Source organism: Sylvia atricapilla, chromosome 6 (genome assembly GCF_009819655.1).
Source record: "Sylvia atricapilla isolate bSylAtr1 chromosome 6, bSylAtr1.pri, whole genome shotgun sequence".
NCBI classification, from domain to species: Eukaryota; Metazoa; Chordata; class Aves; order Passeriformes; family Sylviidae; genus Sylvia; species Sylvia atricapilla.
In genome coordinates, this window is record NC_089145.1 from 40,520,596 (window position 1) to 40,538,061 (window position 17,466).

General features: G+C 43.9%; 1 protein-coding gene across 1 annotated transcript in view; it reads left to right on the forward strand.

The window, feature by feature from the left end:
* Positions 1-4,576: 4,576 nt before the first annotated feature.
* Positions 4,577-17,466, forward strand: part of RHOJ (ras homolog family member J) — a 61,667-nt gene continuing 48,777 nt past the window's right edge. Inside the window, exon 1 of the mRNA XM_066321632.1 lies at positions 4,577-5,406. Coding sequence (XP_066177729.1) covers positions 5,229-5,406 — 178 coding nt within the window. The 5' untranslated portion in view covers positions 4,577-5,228. The remainder of the gene's footprint in view (positions 5,407-17,466) is intronic.

A 17,466-nucleotide genomic window follows, 5' to 3' on the forward strand; every position in this document is an offset into this window, starting at 1 on the left:
CTGCTGATGAAGATGAAGGTGATACATCCCCACAGCACATGGGAGCTGGAGATACTCTGCAGTCTTAGGAATAGGTCTGCTGCCAGTAGATTCATTAATTAACAAAAGGTCAGAGGCACTCCATCTAGACTAGAGATTGCCTGAGAAACACCAGAAAGTGCCTCAGGTGACATCTTCATTCCATGGTGCTCACAGCACCTGCCCTTATCTGTTTGTGCTCTGGTGCCCTTGGCTAGAAACTTGTAAAATCAGTGAGAAACAAACTAGGCTGGATACCTGAAAACTACACACACTTAAACAAGATTTTCAAGCATTCAGACTGGTTAGGGTTTCTTTCTTTCTTTCTTACTTCCTTTCTTTCTTTCTCTTTCTTTCTTTCTTTCTTTCTTTCTTTCTTTCTTTCTTAATTTCTTTTTCTTTCTTTCTTTCTTTCTTTCTTTCTTTCTTTCTTTCTTTCTCTCCCTTTCTTCCTTTCTTCCTTTCTTTCTTCCTTCCTTTCTTTCTTTCTTACTTTCTTCATTTCTTTCTTTCTTTCTTTCTTTCTTTCTTTCTTTCTTTTCTTTTCTTTCTTCCTTTCCTTTCCTTTCCTTTCCTTTCCTTTCCTTCCTTTCCTTTCCTTTCCTTTCCTTTCCTTTCCTTTCCTTTCCTTTCCTTTCCTTTCCTTTCCTTTCCTTTCCTTTCCTTTCCTTTCCTTCCCTTTCCTTCCCTTTCCTTCCCTTTCCTTCCCTTTCCTTCCCTTTCCTTCCCTTTCCTTCCCTTTCCTTCCCTTTCCTTCCCTTCCTTCCCTTTCCTTCCCTTTCCTTCCCTTTCCCTTCCCTTTCCTTCCCTTTCCTTCCCTTTCCTTCCCTTTCCTTCCCTTTCCTTCCCTTTCCTTCCCTTTCCTTCCCTTTCCTTCCCTTTCCTTTCCTTTCCTTTCCTTTCCTTTCCTTTCCTTCCTTTCCTTTCCTTTCCTTTCCTTTCCTTTCCTTTTCCTTTCCTTTCCTTTCCTTTCCTTTCTTTCCTTTCCTTTCCTTTCCTTTCCTTTCCTTTCCTTTCCTTTCCATTCCTTTCCATTCCTTTCCATTCCTTTCCATTCCTTTCCTTTCTTTCTTCAGACACCTCTTCCCAAACTGTGGCTTGTAACCAGCCTGCTCTTATTAGGTTGTGAGATAGTAATGACTGAAATCTTGTGCAAAAATCTGACCATTTCTAACCTGATTAGTGAAACAGGGAAAAAAAAGCCCTGGATCTATACTAAATCATTAAACCTTCTGACATTTGCTAATGATTACCAATAACCCCGTGGCTTCCAGGCTGGGGCTTGAAGGCAGCTCCTTTGTTCAGAAGAGCTCTTAGGGGAGCTGAAACTTGTACAGCAGTGCAGAAGGGTCAGTTTAACCTATAGAATTGCCACTTGCCATTTGCAGGTTAACAAATCTTCTGTAAAATGCAGTGGGATTGCCTCGAACTTTGCCAGACTGCTAGATGACAGCTCTGGCCTATTAATTCACACAGCCAAGTCAGGGCCAACTTGATAAGTAGAACAGCAACCCCAGAGCAGAAGATGGGTAAATGCTCTCTCAGTCCCCTGAGTAAAGTTGTGTAAAAGAACGTGATCAAACTTTGCTGGAAATAAACCAGCTCTGAAAATGTTTTGATCCCGCTGATGGAAATGGTGCCAAACTGAGTTAACGTCATGAGATTAAAAAGAACATGTGTTTTTAGTCTGGATACAATTCTTATTTTATAACTTTATCATAACTCCTTTAAAGCTGCACATGCCACCTATTTAGGTGAAGCAAACTTGTAGCACTGAGTTTTGCAAGTCAGATGTCAGTCTTCCTCACCTTCCAAAAAAACTCCTCCTGTTGGTTTATTCCAGACCATCCACTATTTAGGCTCTGGCTTCAGGGCTGCACTTCCATTATTCATACTGAGGGATATAAGGCCTTTTATTGATGCATTTTTAACTAAAACTGGTTCCCCACAAAGTGTCCCATGCATCAGAGCTTTCAATTGGAAGGGTCTTCAAAGACCTAAGGAGTTCAGGAAGAATTTCTTCCCTGAAAAAATGGCCCAGCATTGGAATTGCCTGCCCAGGGAGGTGGTATAGTCACCATCCAGGGAAGTGCTCAAGAAATTATTGGATGTGGCACTCAGTGCTGTGATTTAGTTGACATGTGATAAGGGAGCAAAGGTTGGACTCGATGATCTTGGACATTTTTTCCAACCTTAATGATTCTGGGATTTTCTGATTCTATGCTCCTCTAGTTCAACCCCTTGATAGCACGAGAAAACCTTTAAATTTTGGAAGATCCTTTTTTTTTTTTTTAAGGTGAAAAGAGAATAAAGTCACTTTAATCCTCTGGAAAAAAACAGCAAGGAAATTTCATCATTTAACTCTTGCGAAAGAAGTGGAGGTGGGCAGAGTTCTGCTGAGACTTGCCCAGCTTTATGATCAGAGAGGAATGAGCCACAGGGATTTTGTTGCAGGCCTAAATCTGGCCCAAGTATTATTAAATCTTGCCTTCACTGGAGTATGTCTGATGTTGAGAAAAGCTTGCAGACAGATTATGCCAGTGCAAAATGGGAAGCAAGACAGCTTTTGTTTTTGCCTGGTAGAGGCAGTGGGGAGCTGAACCATGAATTGTTGGAATGTTTTTTCTTCCTCAAGCTCTGCAATTACCTTGAGACAGCATGCACCTACATATTTGGCAAATGTTCCCCACAAGGTCACCAAGGCTGGTGAGCAAAGGCAGAGAGAGGATCAGGATGCTGGTACCTACTCAGCTGCACAGCCACTAAACAGAGCACAGGCTTGGAGTTTGACCTCGATTACAATTAGAAATAAGCTTATAAAATAAATCCCTGTAACATGTGCTGCACCTCAGCATGATCCAGCCAGGTTGCTGACGGGGGAAATGATCAGCAGAGCAAATGCTTGGAGAATGGGGTTCTGATGCCCAGAGCTCACAGGTTTTCTTGGATGAAGCTCATCCTTGGGATGCAGTTTGAAGCTAGGAGGATGCACCTGATCTCCTGATTCTGGGAAACATTTTAGTGATGCCTCTGATAGCAGGTGTGATGCTGGGCCTGACACTGCCTGCTCAGATCCCTGTTGTCAGCAGGGAGGGGCATGAAGGAGGTGAAGGCCACAGGACACAAATTATTGAATGACCAAGGCTCGTGGTTAGAGACAGCAAACAGAGCTCCCTGGGGCCCTCCAGGTGAACAGACAAACCTTGTTCACATGGTTTACCTATCTCCCATCCCTTGAAATGTTCCAGACCAGGTTGGATGGGGCTGGGAGCAACCTGGTCTAGTGGAAGGTGTCCCGTGGCAGGGGGATTAGTACTAGATGATCTTGGAGATCCCATCTAACCCAAACTATTACAGGATTCTATAATTCTACCACCTCTTGGGGAAGGTGTCCAGAGCTGATCCAGCACAGACAGATCATTGAAGAGCCCTGACAGACTTAGCCTGTCCAGGGGAGGTTGCAGGTAAGCCTGCCATGCCCCTACACCACAAAAAATTGAAAGACACGTATTTTGGGACTACAGAGTTACATCGTTATGGCTGCGTTTGTCTTTACTCGTGCAGTTTGGGGCTGAAAGACTTCCTTTCTAAGTCTGTGCTGGTCTTTGCACTTCCAGGTCTGCACTACCCCGAGCTTGTGTGTACTTTTGGGCATTTACATCTCACCAGGTGTGAGCGGGGCAGGGGAAGCCTTTATCACCTGTGGAGTGCCAGCAGGGGGGTGCTTCCCCCTCTCAAAGCCTTCCAACCCCTTGGAAGGAAATGCAGCCAGCAGGATGTGCTGGGCTGCTGCGCTGGGGTTTGTGTCAATGTCTGGCTCGTTTCTGCTGGAAATTGCAAAATCTTTCCTGCACAAAGATCGGGAAGTTTTGCCCTTCGTGTACATTTAGATCGTTGCGTATTTAAATGGGGAGAAGACTTAGGAGCGCTGGAACAAACCAGAGGAGGGGGCAGGAATCATTTAATTCAAAGCTGATTTTTCAGAGACTGCTATACCCTCTATATAGGGGGGATTTTTTTTTTAATTTTTTAATTTCTCTAACTCTTGATCCCACTTTATTCTCTGTGTTTACATCTTTACATTAGGGGGGGAAAAATCTGTCTTTTTTGGGGGAAAGGGGGAAAGGGGGGGGGGATGAGGGGAAAGGCAAGAGAAACTTTCTGAGTGTGTGAACTGAAAAATCAGTTATTTATTCTTTACGGCAAACATTTTAAAGAGATCTAAAGACAGAAAGTTGGCATTATCTAGCCACTATACCTCCTTCTCCGTCTTCCCCCTTTCACAAATGGGAGAAAATACCTATCTGAGATCAGAGGAGGTCGTGCCTGGGGTCAGCAGGAACCCCTGGGACAGGGGCAGAGCTCGCAGCCTGGCCACGCGTGTCCAGCGCTCCCGTGTTTTCTGTTCTCCCAAATCCTCCTCGCCGGTGCCGGCAGCCCGGGGAGCAGCTGGAGCGCGGGATGGAGCAGAGAGCCTAAAAAACTTCATTCTGCAGGGGGACCTCTAGTGTTTTCCTTTCTCCATGTCCTGGCAGAGTTCCTCCAAAGTACAAATACACACAGAGCTCCCATTGTTTGCAGCCCTTCACAAGCCCACTGATCCTAATATGGAATTCAGCAGGAAACCCATGATTTCCTGACACACAGCAAGCTGGAGAAAGAAAGGAAAAACTCCATTAAAACCCTCTAGACTCTCCTCCATGTTAGAAGTGAGATGGAAAATGGAGTGGATTTAACAGGAATCCCTGGTTCCTGCGGCCAGGCTGGAGGAAGGCAGACGCGGATCGAAGCCGCAGGCTGCTGATGTTTTTTTGAAATCGCAGTAAAGACTGAGAACAGCCGGGCAGGATGAGGATTTCCTGACTGGGACAAACGAAAAAGGACAGATCACCCTCTTTTTTTTTTTCCTTTTTTTTTTTTTTTTTTTTTTTTTTTTTTTTAAATGATACTTCTCTCTGTGTGTTTAATTTATTCACCTCGATGATCCTCTTGACTGATCTGGTAACTGTTAGAAGCGGCTGTGACAGCCTGGAAACATTAGTATGATTTCCTGAGTTTGAGATTTGCTGCTTCCCCCCCCCCCCCCCTCACCCCCACCCCAACCCCCCTCCTTCTCCAAACTCAGGAAAAGTCAATACAATCGCACTTCATTTTTCCTTCATGTGCACTTGGAAGTCCTGGGAGCAGCAAGAGCAGCGGCGGCAGCAAGAATGAACTGCAAGGAGGAAAATGACAACTGCACTGACGGGAGCAGGAGCAACACCAAGAAGATGCTGAAGTGCGTGGTGGTTGGGGATGGTGCAGTTGGGAAAACCTGTTTGCTGATGAGCTATGCCAACGACGCCTTCCCAGAGGAGTATGTCCCCACCGTGTTTGACCACTATGCAGGTAAGAAAGAGCTTTAAAAGAGATTTAATCGAGGGCAGCAGGACGGCCAGGTGGGAGGTGAAGGAAGCTCGAGTAGAGGACCGTTCACAAGGGATGCATGGGTTACTTCTTGTCTGGGAATGTCATTCAGGCCTGGATGGCTGCCAGGCAGCTTGGATGGCAGCTCATAAAATTGGGGCAATGCAGGATTTATTCAGGGAACTTATTTGTTTGCTTCTGATTTTTGTCTTGTTTTTGGCGAATAAGAAGCTTTAGGGCTGCAGTTCACACAGTCCACTGTGTTTTGGGACAACAAATGTAATTCAGCCTCTATCAGTTTGTATTCTTGGTTAGTTTTTGAAGTTCTGAAGTTTTGAGCTTTGCAGTCTGCAGTTAGGAAGACTATATATATATATTATATATATATATATATATATATATATATATATATATATATGCTATCACAGCCTTGTCCCTCCTGGCAAATGATGCATAAATTAGAATATTTATATCCTATTTAAGGAATAGTCTTTGAGAATCTAGTCAGTTTAAGGAGTGATCTTTGAGAAAACCAGCATCGTCTCTTTCCAAGCTGTCAGTATAAAACTCTCCTTTCAGAGACGTTTGTTACTCCTATAAATAGATCTTAATACTACAACTTGATGGTAGTGAAAAGCAGAAGAGGTGACTGATTTGAATCCTTCATAGAAGGGGAATATGTAGTATAAGAAAAAAACACAAACATAATCAAGATTATCAATGATATTCACTGCAATGCTGGGCAGAACAGACTCACAGATTAAGTAAAATACTCACAGGCCTCTTTCTGTAGCAATTACTGACTTTATCCAGCTGTGTACAAAGTTATCATGCAGATGTTTCATAGGCTAAAACTGGTGTTCAAACATCTGCTTAAATGTTACTGTCCCAAATTCTGCTGTTTTTCTTCTCACAGTGCTCCTTTGGCTTATGGAGGTTTTTTATGAGATCTCTGACACACAGACTCTAGAAGCACTGCAAAACTCATTGCTTATCTTGCAGCAGCAGTTGGAGTTTCCCTGATTCTCTCCCCACCTCCTTAAAAACTGAATTTTCATGGCGTAGCTTATCATAGATTTGGTATTCTGTAATGGGAAAAATCCCTGCTTGCATTCTGGCTCCGTGTCAGGTTTAGCAGATGAACTGGCCAAACAAAGCTGTGTAATTGCAGAATCTGATCCATGGAAATGTGAAGACCTTTTCCTCCACAAGAGTGGGCAGCGTCACTTCTAATGCAAGCAGCTCTCTCTTTTCTCTGCCCTTCCTACCAGAGAGATTGAGTGATTACTTTAGAAAGACACATTTCCACAGACAAGATATAAGACAGAATATTTCCTGTTGAAACTATGCTTCCATGAGCCAAAATCCCTAAGGGCTGCCTTCTATTGCAACAGCATCCACTTTCCTGTGATAAATTCAGATCTGCTCATCCCTTACAAAACCCTGATCCCAGCACCCCTTGCCCTTCTCCCACTCTCCTCCACGCCCTGCAAGTACCTTTGCCTATGGAAAAGCCTTCCAATATCTGGTGCCAGACCACGTGGGCATCACTCTTGGTGGTTTTGGGGTGAGCTCGGGGGCATACACAGATGTGGGGGCTGTGCACACACAAGGGCAGTGATGCCAGCCGGGCAGGCTGGCACTTGGTGGGGGCTCCACTCTGAGTTTCTCCTCCCTAACCAGCCACAGGTGACTTGCAGGGACTTGCTTTGATGCCATTTCCTCTGTCAGAAGTGTTGGAAATTGCCAGTGGGCTCAAAAAGTTACTGAGGTATCCTAGGGCTGAGAGAAGGACAGGAAGATGAAGCAACATAATCCTGATTTCCTTGGGGTGAAAGGAGTATGCAGGCACCTTTAAATCAAGTCTCATTTTCAGGGGGTGAAGATTTATCCTCTAAAATATCTCCAGCTATTTTTATTAGCCTTCATAACTACTATAGCACATAAATAAAAAAGTATTTTCAAAGAGAAAACTCATAAAGATAAGGGGGAAAAATTGCTCTCTATATTAACATGCTCTTCTGAGACAATCCCTGTCCAGCAGCAGTGGTCAAAACTAGCATTGATCACAAATGGAATTTCAGTTTTTTGAGGAATCTCATTATTCATTACACCGATTTCACTACAAAATTGCACACAGAATCAAGCAGTAGGAATTACTTCTAGAGCAGAGTACTGGAAAAAATCCCACTCATAAAAAATATTACATGGCATAAATTATACCACAGCCTATTTAAAATATTGTGGGTATTGACTGAGTGAGTAACTCACTTGGGGCAACGTTACCCCTGAGTTTACAGTTTTTAGGATCTTCCACTGGATTTTCCACATCCACCTGTGTGACAGCCTGTGGTGAAGAGGAGAGGTGGCAGGCCAGTACCATGGTCACAGAGATATCTTGGGCATGGTGACAGCACAGGCAGCACAGCACATGGGAAAGCTGCATACATGGACAGATCCTGAAGGGTGTAGGAGACTCTGGAAAATCACATTTGAATTTACTCCAGGGAACTGGTTTGTCTACCCTTGTCCTTGCCACTACTGAAACCAATTGTTTCAGCTTTCCCAAACAAGCTGAGAACATCAGATTCAACGGTTCATTTTTTGTGCTGGAAATGCTCAAAAGCAATTAATTGCTGCAGATTTTTTGCAGTGCTTCACTTTCCATGGGAGGTTTTCCACCCAGGTGTTGTTACCAGCAGTGGTGTGTTAGCGAGGGCTTCCTCTTGCCTCACCAGGTCACAGCCTGGTTGTGATTCCCGGGGTTATTTATCAATTCATTTCTCTCTGATGGAAAATCAAGGGGGTGGGGAGGGGAAGCATTAAAACCCAAGGATTCCAGTGGTGATCTCAGAGCTGTTTCTCACTGCCACGACTCCAGCAACTGGGGGGAGACAGTGATGCTCTCCAGCCCAGCTTTGGGAACAGCTCCAGCTGCACCAGTGCCGTGGCCAAGGCATTAACTGTTCAGGGCCCTGAAGCACCAGCTCTGTGCACTTGCCCTGCTGCATCCCATCTCCTTAGCTCCTGCAGCTAAAGCAGGTGGATGTTGCCACAGGAGTGGTCCAGAGGAACCAAACAGCTGAGTTCTTGCAGTACTACTTCTGCACCGTGCTTATTCAGTGCCTTTCACATGAAAGAGCTTGAAACCACTTTATCAAAGTTGTGCTCAACTTACATCTAAGAAAATCAAAGGCAGTAGGTGAATGTGACCCAGGGAAGGATCAGATATTCCTGCAGATAACTCACACAGCATTTACAACTCATATGCAGCGGTGCCTGACACGAAAAGCTCCTAGTGGCTCACCACGTGTGCAGCTGCACTGTGCAAAAGTCCAGACCAATTCTACACTGTACAAAAGTCCAGACCAGTTATTAGCTCCACACTAATAATATCCTGACACAGATTTCACCCACAGTCCACAAAACCGAATTTCTTCAGGGCCTGTTGCCAAAGTTGGGATGTGACGGGTGTAGAGTAGGATCAGAGCAATGCCAGACAGACGGGGAGGACAAATTTGTTACTTGGATATGAAAATGGTGTCTTCCATTGGATGCAAGGAGTTTTATGAGTCTGGTTATTTCTTTAGGCATTTTGAAGAGGTTTTGCTGGAAGCCAGAGCCCTGAGTAGATTTCCTTACTTTGGTGAATTTCCAAGTCCCTCTCTGGAAGTGTTTTGCCACAAGGCAAATGGCTGTTTCTAGGGCAGGCTCACCAAAGTGCAATCCCAGGGACAAACAGGATATTACTGGCAGTAACTGTAACAATAGGAACTGTTTGGATAATGAGTAGATGCTTCAACATGCTGGTTCCACTCCGTCTTTTGAACATCAAATACTGGTTTTCCGCGAGCAAAGGTCTCTCAGCCAGGGTGACTTGTATTGTGCCTAGCTATGTGAGATTACAAATGTTTATTTAGGGCTGAGGTTGGACCAGCAAAAACACTCAGTTCAACAACTAGCAGAATTGGTTTAATAGTACCAAAGTTAGTTGGCTTGCTCTATGAAATACAGAAGAAAAATGTGTGTTGTTAGTTAGGAAGCCACTGGGCATCCCATTTTATTTTCATGAAGCCTAAAAACATAGCAATTTTTAGCATGAAATTCATTTGCCCTAAACTTTATACTCATGCTACCTAGAGAGGTGATCAATGCCCCAAGGCTGTCAGTGTTGAATAGACATTTGTATAATGACCTCAATGATGTGCTGTGAGTTTTGGTCAGCCCTGAAATGGTTGAGCGGTTGGACTAGATGATGATCACTTTAGGCCTCATCCAACTGAAATTACTCTATTCTGTCCTATTCTATTCCAAGAAGTGCGTTTCTTGTAAGTGGAAAAACTTTCCTCTCCATGCTTAAGGAGCAGTAACGTTGGCATACAGCTAATTTTGCCTACTGTGCAGACAAGGGTGATTGGACTCATTAGATGGCTGAAGTCTGAGGGGAAGATGGCTGTGAGTCTTAAATTCAGCATAGTTCAGACATAGTTCAGAGATGAATACCATACAAACAGCTTTAGGAGCCAAAGTTGCATCTTTGGTAAATGAGAGAGGTCAATTCCTCCAAAGGAGAACTGCAAAGCATCTGTAAAAAGTAGATGTGGTAAATATTCCCCTCCCTCCCCTCGTGTGTCGGCACAAACTGGTGAACATTTATAAATAGTGAACCCATTTGAAAAAAATTAGCATTGGCATGTGATCAGCTAATTAATAGCATACAGAATAGCTCAGCCCTGACTGGGGCTCTGTAAATTAAAAGCAATATAGAAGAAGAGAGACATTGCTTACTGTTAGGAGACACATTTTTTGTTCTTCAGTGATGATTCAGTGTAATGTGTCTGACTTCGCACTGGAGTGGGCTGGAGCATCACCAGTCTCACAGGGCATTCATCCCAACCTTGCTGGCCAGATAAGCAATTCAAGAAGGGAGAGTGTCCTGCTCTGCCATTTTTAGTAGCATAGAAGCACTATAACTGATCTTGCCAGAGCAGGCAGCTTGTACCTGTTCAAATCTACAAATCTATTATATCCTGCCTGTATGCCACAGCACCGACCCGAATCCCTGTTCCTCATGTCCTCCCATGGAAGAAAGGGGTTGGAAGTGGGCTATCAGGGATCCTGGGGCTGCCCATGGCCAGTTGCTCTCTGTCCTGGGGCAGGCAGGAGCACCCAGGGGTGACAGGCCAAGCACCAGGCAGCTCTGCCTTGCAACCTCTCCCCAGGGAGCAGGAAACATCAGCCAACACATGGCAGAAACCCAGTGGGAGCCCTAACATCTCAAATTTCTCCAGCTACAGGCACGAGAGCACATCTGTCCACACTTTTGGTGTGCTAGCCATTTTTCATTGGTTGCTTACACACACTGGTATCAACCCATCCCTGCTTGCCACAGTGTGTAAGTGATAACTTTAACCCCAAGATTATCACTTTTTTTTCCCTGTTGAAACTTCTACAGGAAGAGACTACCCATGTAGATCTGCAATTTCTGCACGGGTGCTGCTGTGGGAGTCTTCACACTGCCACATTCTTGAGACAGTTGTCTCCTATAAACAGTCTTGGTAGCACATTAGAGAAACTTTTCATACAATGTTTGGGGTCATTAAACTCAAATAGATATAAATAGCACTGAAAGAGAGCTGTGATGTTTATTTCCATGGATATTTGCAGTGGGTTTTTTGTTGTTTCTTTTTTTTTTTTTTTCTTTTAATGTTCATCCAGTTTTGATCACACAGATTTGAACTTTATCCTTGAGACAAGAAAGCATTGACTCTTTAAAGATCTGGCTCTTTAAACTGGCAGCCACTGAACAGATATGTTCATTTTGCCTCCCAGGAGCTGAAGAGACTTCTCTGCCAATCTTCCTGGTATCATCCAGGAAGATATTTTTTACTGACACCAGGGATCTCAATAAAACATTCAAGGTATGATAACACAGCAGAAACACACCAGTGCAATTCAAACGTTTTCATGGCTGGATTTTTTGAAGATGAATTTTACAGAACCACTGATTCTCAGTCTCCTCACAGAAGGTTTAATTCTGTCTTGAGTCACACAAGTCAGAGGTGACGTAGTGATCCTCAGGCTTTCTCACATCCAGGAAGCCTGGGCAGTATTTTTCCCGAAAAGATGCCTTTTCCCAGAATCACCATGGTTATTCCACACTCATTTGGGAGGCTCCACGTACACCCCCAAGCATCTTAGGGACTTTTCCTTCTGAAGGTGTTTTCAGTATGCAAAGACCCGAGATAACTATCTGCTATCTCTTCCTCACACACATCCCTGTATTGTCCTGCTGCTGCACAATCCACTTGAAGCCCATGGAGACAGAGGTGTGTGCTTTGGATTTCTGTTTCTCAGGGCAGATGATTTCTGCAGCAGTGCTCTGAACACTGTGGGGGTGACAAAGTCCCCACTGTCCCCTGCTCCTGCAGCTGTGAATGGGGATGAACCTGCAGCACTTGAGCTGCTTCTTACCTTTGCCTCTGGATGTGTTATGCAGCTTCTCTAAGTACTGCTGCCATTCCTAGATTGGTTTTACTTTGACTTTATGCTCCAGAGAAGCCCAGGAGAGCTCTGCATCAAACCCACACCCACCAGCATCTCTCTGGTGAGGCAGGACTAAGCTGACAGCCCAGGAGCTGCAGCAGCCCAACAGAGAGAGCTGATTTCTCCAGCCCATGCCAGCAGCAGTGGATGTCCTTGTGCTTTAAGCACAGCAGGGGACAACACTACACCATGGATGACATTGGCAGGCTGAAAGAATAAGCAAACTACACAAAGTAGTAGCAAGTGCATATGACAACAGATAGTGCCAGGAATTAGAGGAGTAGATGGAGCAGCCATGTTGCTTTATCCAGACTTATCCAGCCTAAATTCCACCTAATTCCCACTGTCTACTCTTTTGTATTAGACATGTGGTCCTTGAAGGGCAAGAGGAATTACAGAGAATAACAAGGAGTTAGACCATTTGAATGTGTGTTGGTGGGTTGGATGTAGGGTGATGGGATTTTTCTTAAGGTCATCCACAGGCTGGACGGAATGGATTGGAAAGCTCGAAAAGTCACATGGCTTAAAAAGAAATATTTCTTTGCATGGTATGTGATTAACCCAGAGAACTTATCACTTTATAAAAGTTCTTGAGGACAAAATTTCAACAAGGTTTGCAAAAAAAGGGGGTTGAACCATGTATTGAGGAGATTGAGTGCTGTCATAAGCTAATGAAAAAGACTTCTGCAAGAAATGAGATGGCACAACCTTGGTTTAGAGTTCAGGACAACACTTAAATTGGTCTGATGAATGGCAAATTATCTTAAAGCTGCTCACTTAAAGCTGCTCTCTATGTCAGAGATGAAGACACCAAGCTTGAGTTTGGCCCAACCTAGCACCTCATGCTCAAGGCTTTAGAAAATAACTTTTTTGGTGTGATTCTTCTGATAGAGGGATGGGCAAACAGATTTTGAAATTTTGCTTACCCAGCAATGGGCTGCTGCAAAGAGACATGAAGGGATTTGAAAAAATGACCCTTTTCTTCTCCACTGCTCCAAGATAGTCAGGCCTAGTCTTTCCCTCCCCTGGTCATCTGCTTAGCATTGCACGAGGTGACATCAGCTGAAAACACCAGAACTGAGACTGTGGCCTCTGGCCATTGAAGGACAATCTCTACAGCTTGAATTCAATCACATCCACCATCTCAAAATCAGTAATTGACTCAGTATATGTGGCCAAGCAACCCCAAATGAGGGGACAAAGCCACATTATGGATGGTGCCAGACCAGGCAGCCAAGCAGATGTTTCACAGCAGATTTCCACATATAGGAAAGTAAAACAAAAATTTAGCAAAGAAGTCTAAGAAACCAAACTCCTAGACATGTAAAAACTTCACTTCTGCCAGATGTGGCAGTGTTTTCACTAAGTCATCATTGCAGTGGCTTAGTTACTGATCAAGTCAAAGCTAAATACCTCCATTAAAAGTTGCTTCTTATTTTCTGCTCTCTTGATAAACTTGATACTTTGATGTCTGCACTAGTGATACACATTGTGACTACCCTGCATCACTGAGTAGGTTTTGCCATGCAGGCAGTGCCTCTCCTATGTTCTAACTTTCCAGTTGTTATGGCCAGACCTATTGACATCATGGAAATGGCAAGGGATGAGGAAGAGCAAACATATTTCCTTCAATTGTTCTGTTCAGACAAAGTCATTAAACAGTAATGACATCTCCTGTCAAATTATTATTTATCTTTGCAATGAAAAAATACAGGGTATTCTATTTCTCATCTGCTTTGAAGAGTGACCATTCACCATTCTCCACTTACATTGTCCTTGCACCTCAAGCTATAAGTCTTCCACCTAAGTCAGGGAATATGTTACTAAAGAATGAAAGTTTTATGAATGTTTATAATGTCACCCAATGTTTTATGCCAAGGGGGAGTTAATGAATGAATTCTAAACAGGATTATTGAACTAGTATTCATCTCCCTTTTTTCACCAAATAATATCTGGGAAAATTAGTTTTAAAGTAATGTCTAACAACAAAAATATTGCAAAAATGTTGTTTCATTTTATTTAATATCTAGCATCATTTGAATTCAAAATGAGAGATCTCCCCCCTTCATAGATTTAAGGCAAAGATCAAAACCCTCTTCTAAAATGGGAAGTCATATATGAGGAAAGATGGCTTGGAAGAGTCTTGGGGAATATGGTCACTTGCTGGGAGTTCTTGTCCCCTAGCCAGTCCTCATAGCCAAAGTGGTGTTTGGGGTCCCAGGGAAGGGGGAGGCGTGAAAGACCATGACAGGCTGTTATTTCAGCTAACACAGTTCTCCAGATTCAGTGTGTGTCCAGGGGAGCAGAAAGCCAGCAGTGGGGTTGCCCCAGGGTTGCCTTTTTACCTCGGGAACTGGCACAGCAACGAATCCATAAATACACCAACCACCCTCAGGGGAAGAAGAGGCTGGAAAAAAAACTTTCACTGACAGGAGAAGCACTGGGAAAAAAAGAAAAAAACAAAACTCCCAAAGGAAGGAGATGGACAGCTGTAAAAATATCCCCAAGCACAGTGGCACAGGAGGCACAGTCAGGAGGGCGATGGCATTGGAGCAAGAGGGAAAAAGCAGGGCAGTGCTGTACCAACATCCTCACTCCTGGTTCAGGACAGTGTGCAAGTGTCTCATGGAGACAGCAGTCCCAGGGGTGAGCACAGGAGCCAGCACTCAGGCACCAGAAAGGGTTAAAGAGGGCTGTGCAGAGGGGCTGGACAGAAAGGTCCTGCCACAGTGCAGGAGGATGCCTGAGATGACTCACTGAAACTGCTTTCCAACCCCTGCAAACAGAGGCCACGTCTCTTTCTAAAGACTCTCTGGCACTGACTCCAGCTTTACTTTGAAGTAATGGCATTAACAGTTTCTGCTCATGCTCGGCTTTCTGCAGACTTTAAGGAAAAGCACAGCTTCAGCAATGGATGGGAAAACATACATGTTCAAACACAACATTAATTTCTGTCCCCTGGGAGATGGGACCAAAAGAGCATCTATTTGCAATAATATGCTGCTTTGCTGAGAACAGACTTAAAGGAAAATCCCATAAGGTTCGAAAATGTGTTTTAAGTTCACAAACTGTCACATGCTCTGTCTTCAGAGCTGGCAGCCATCCAGGAGCTGTGTCCTCACAGGCCAGACCCTCACCATCTAGGACATACATGGTTTCTGAGCAATCTCCTCAGCTCCATTTCAGAACTGGAGTTCTCCAATAACTAGGTATAAAGTCGACATCTATGTCTAATTTTGGGAGCACGGTTACTGAAGTCCCTGTCCACGAGCAGCAGAATGCAGAGACTTGATGTTTTATTTAAAAGTTGAGGCATTTCCACCAGGGAATCTCAGCTCTGGCACAAACTCACACTGAAAATGCCTCCTGAGTCCATCTATTTTATGCTCTCTATATCAAGCAATGGTTTGTGGCAGTAATGTCCAGGACTTCATGTTGTCCATTCCAGCTGGGACAAGAGCACTGCCAGTGACACTTTGGGCTGTATGATCCTGCTTCCCAAATGGCTCCACATGGGCACACAGACTTCACTGAGGGCTTGTGGTGGATCTGCATATAAATCACAAAATAGCTCTAGAAAGCTGTTTTGAAACTGCATCTTTATTGTTGTTTAGTTGTAGCTACACATAAACCTTTTCAGCTATATCAAGAACACAAAGGAGAACTGCTTGTAGTTTCTGTATAGTTTGAGCCCATTTTTGCTCCTTGAAAAATTGCCATCAGAATTTTCATCAAAAACATGAACATCTTCTACGAGGCCATTATTATGCTGTTATTTAACCTCCTAGAAAGACTCTTTACCTCCACAGTACAGTTCTGCTTTGTTCTGGGTAGCCAGTAATGTAACCAGTGAATTGCAAAAATCCAGCACAGTTCCCTTCATCTCATTACCTTCTAGTTGCTGCTCAGGATATTTTAAGCCTGTTCCAGGAACACAAGGGAGCAGAAGCTCTCATTTAAAAAAAAAAAAAAAAAAAAAAAAAAGTACAGCTTTAAGAAAATAATTTTCCAGGAATATCAGCCATGAAAACAGGATCAATCTCAACATTTAAAGAGGAGTTCATACTCAAAATAATTCAGCTGATCTGCCAGAAACCAAGCCTTATGGATGAAGTCCAAATTAGCTGAGCCAGTTCATGATATTATTAATGTGGAGGATTTTCCTTGCCACACATAGAAATAGTCTCTCATGGGCTGTGCCACTTGAAGATCTGCTGGGCATTTACCTAAACCATTTGGTTTGGTTCAAGTCCAGAAGGGTGAGGTTTCTGTGGTTCTCTTACTGAAATATTTTAGAGTGTTAAATTCATTTTCTCCCTCAAGTGTCCCTCACGGGAAACTGCTAAAATGGTGAAATAATTCATTCTTCCATTATTTGAATCACATTGCCCAATTTATTTCATTTCCTGTAAAGAGCTCCTTGTAGCAATACCATAAGTCCTTCCTGATGCTTCCAAGGAAAGAAGAAGAAACAGGGAGTGTGAATACAAAATGAGGTCCCAAATCTGAAGTAATGTTTGACAAAGGAAATCTGTGCCAAGATAATGGGGGAACAGCTATAACTTGTGATCTCTCCATATGGTGCTCCCAACTGGGTTTCTCTCCCCCTGCCTTCTATTTAAATGCATGAACGTGAGAGATTAGGAAAAGAAAAATAATAATACAAGTCTTGAAACTATTTTGCAAGGAAAACAGTATTTTGAGACTATGTCCAACAGGGTGAAAAATCCTGAAGACACAGGGGAGTCTTGTGCCTGGCCAAATGCAGGGAGATGGATGAGACAATTCTTACAAAAAACCTCCTGACTAGAAAGCACCTTGTACTTTCCATCAGATAAAGTCCTTCCAGGTCCTGATCCCCTTTCTGCTTCTTCCTCCAGCTTTCAGAATGAGTAGCCACATTTCCTTTTCTTGGTATTTCTTTTCCATGCTGGTTTTTTTTTTTTTTCCTGAGCGGGGTCTTTCCACCTGAAATGTTAAAGAAAAAGAAAGGTTGTCTCCCCAAAGCTCTCCTGGGTACAGCATAGGCTATGGAGCTGGCCAGAACCAGATATGGATCCTGCAGAGCCACCTCTGAGCCAGCTGGGTCCAAAACCAAACCACAGACATTGCACATGTAGCGGTTGCCCCACACGCCCTGGGTGATAATCATTACCAAGTGTCTCTTCGGATTCCCTCCCACAGTGCCAAGCTGGCCAGGGCCAAGAGCATGAGAGCAGATTTTCTTCCTCCTGACAGATGTCAGCTCTGCCCCATGGAAAATGTCATCTGAGATGAGTGAGAACCAGCAAGCAGCCAGGCAGGGCTTTGTGAGGTGGTGGTGGGACCACCCCATGGTGACCACTGTCCCTTCCAGCAGCCACCTCTTTCCTGGCAAACCCCTGCCACAGCATTCCATAAAAATGTTATCTCAGCATTTCCTCTTGTGAGTAAGCTAGAGAAGGTCAAACGAGCCAAGGAGATGCATGAGAACCAATAAAAAACGCCCAAGTAAAG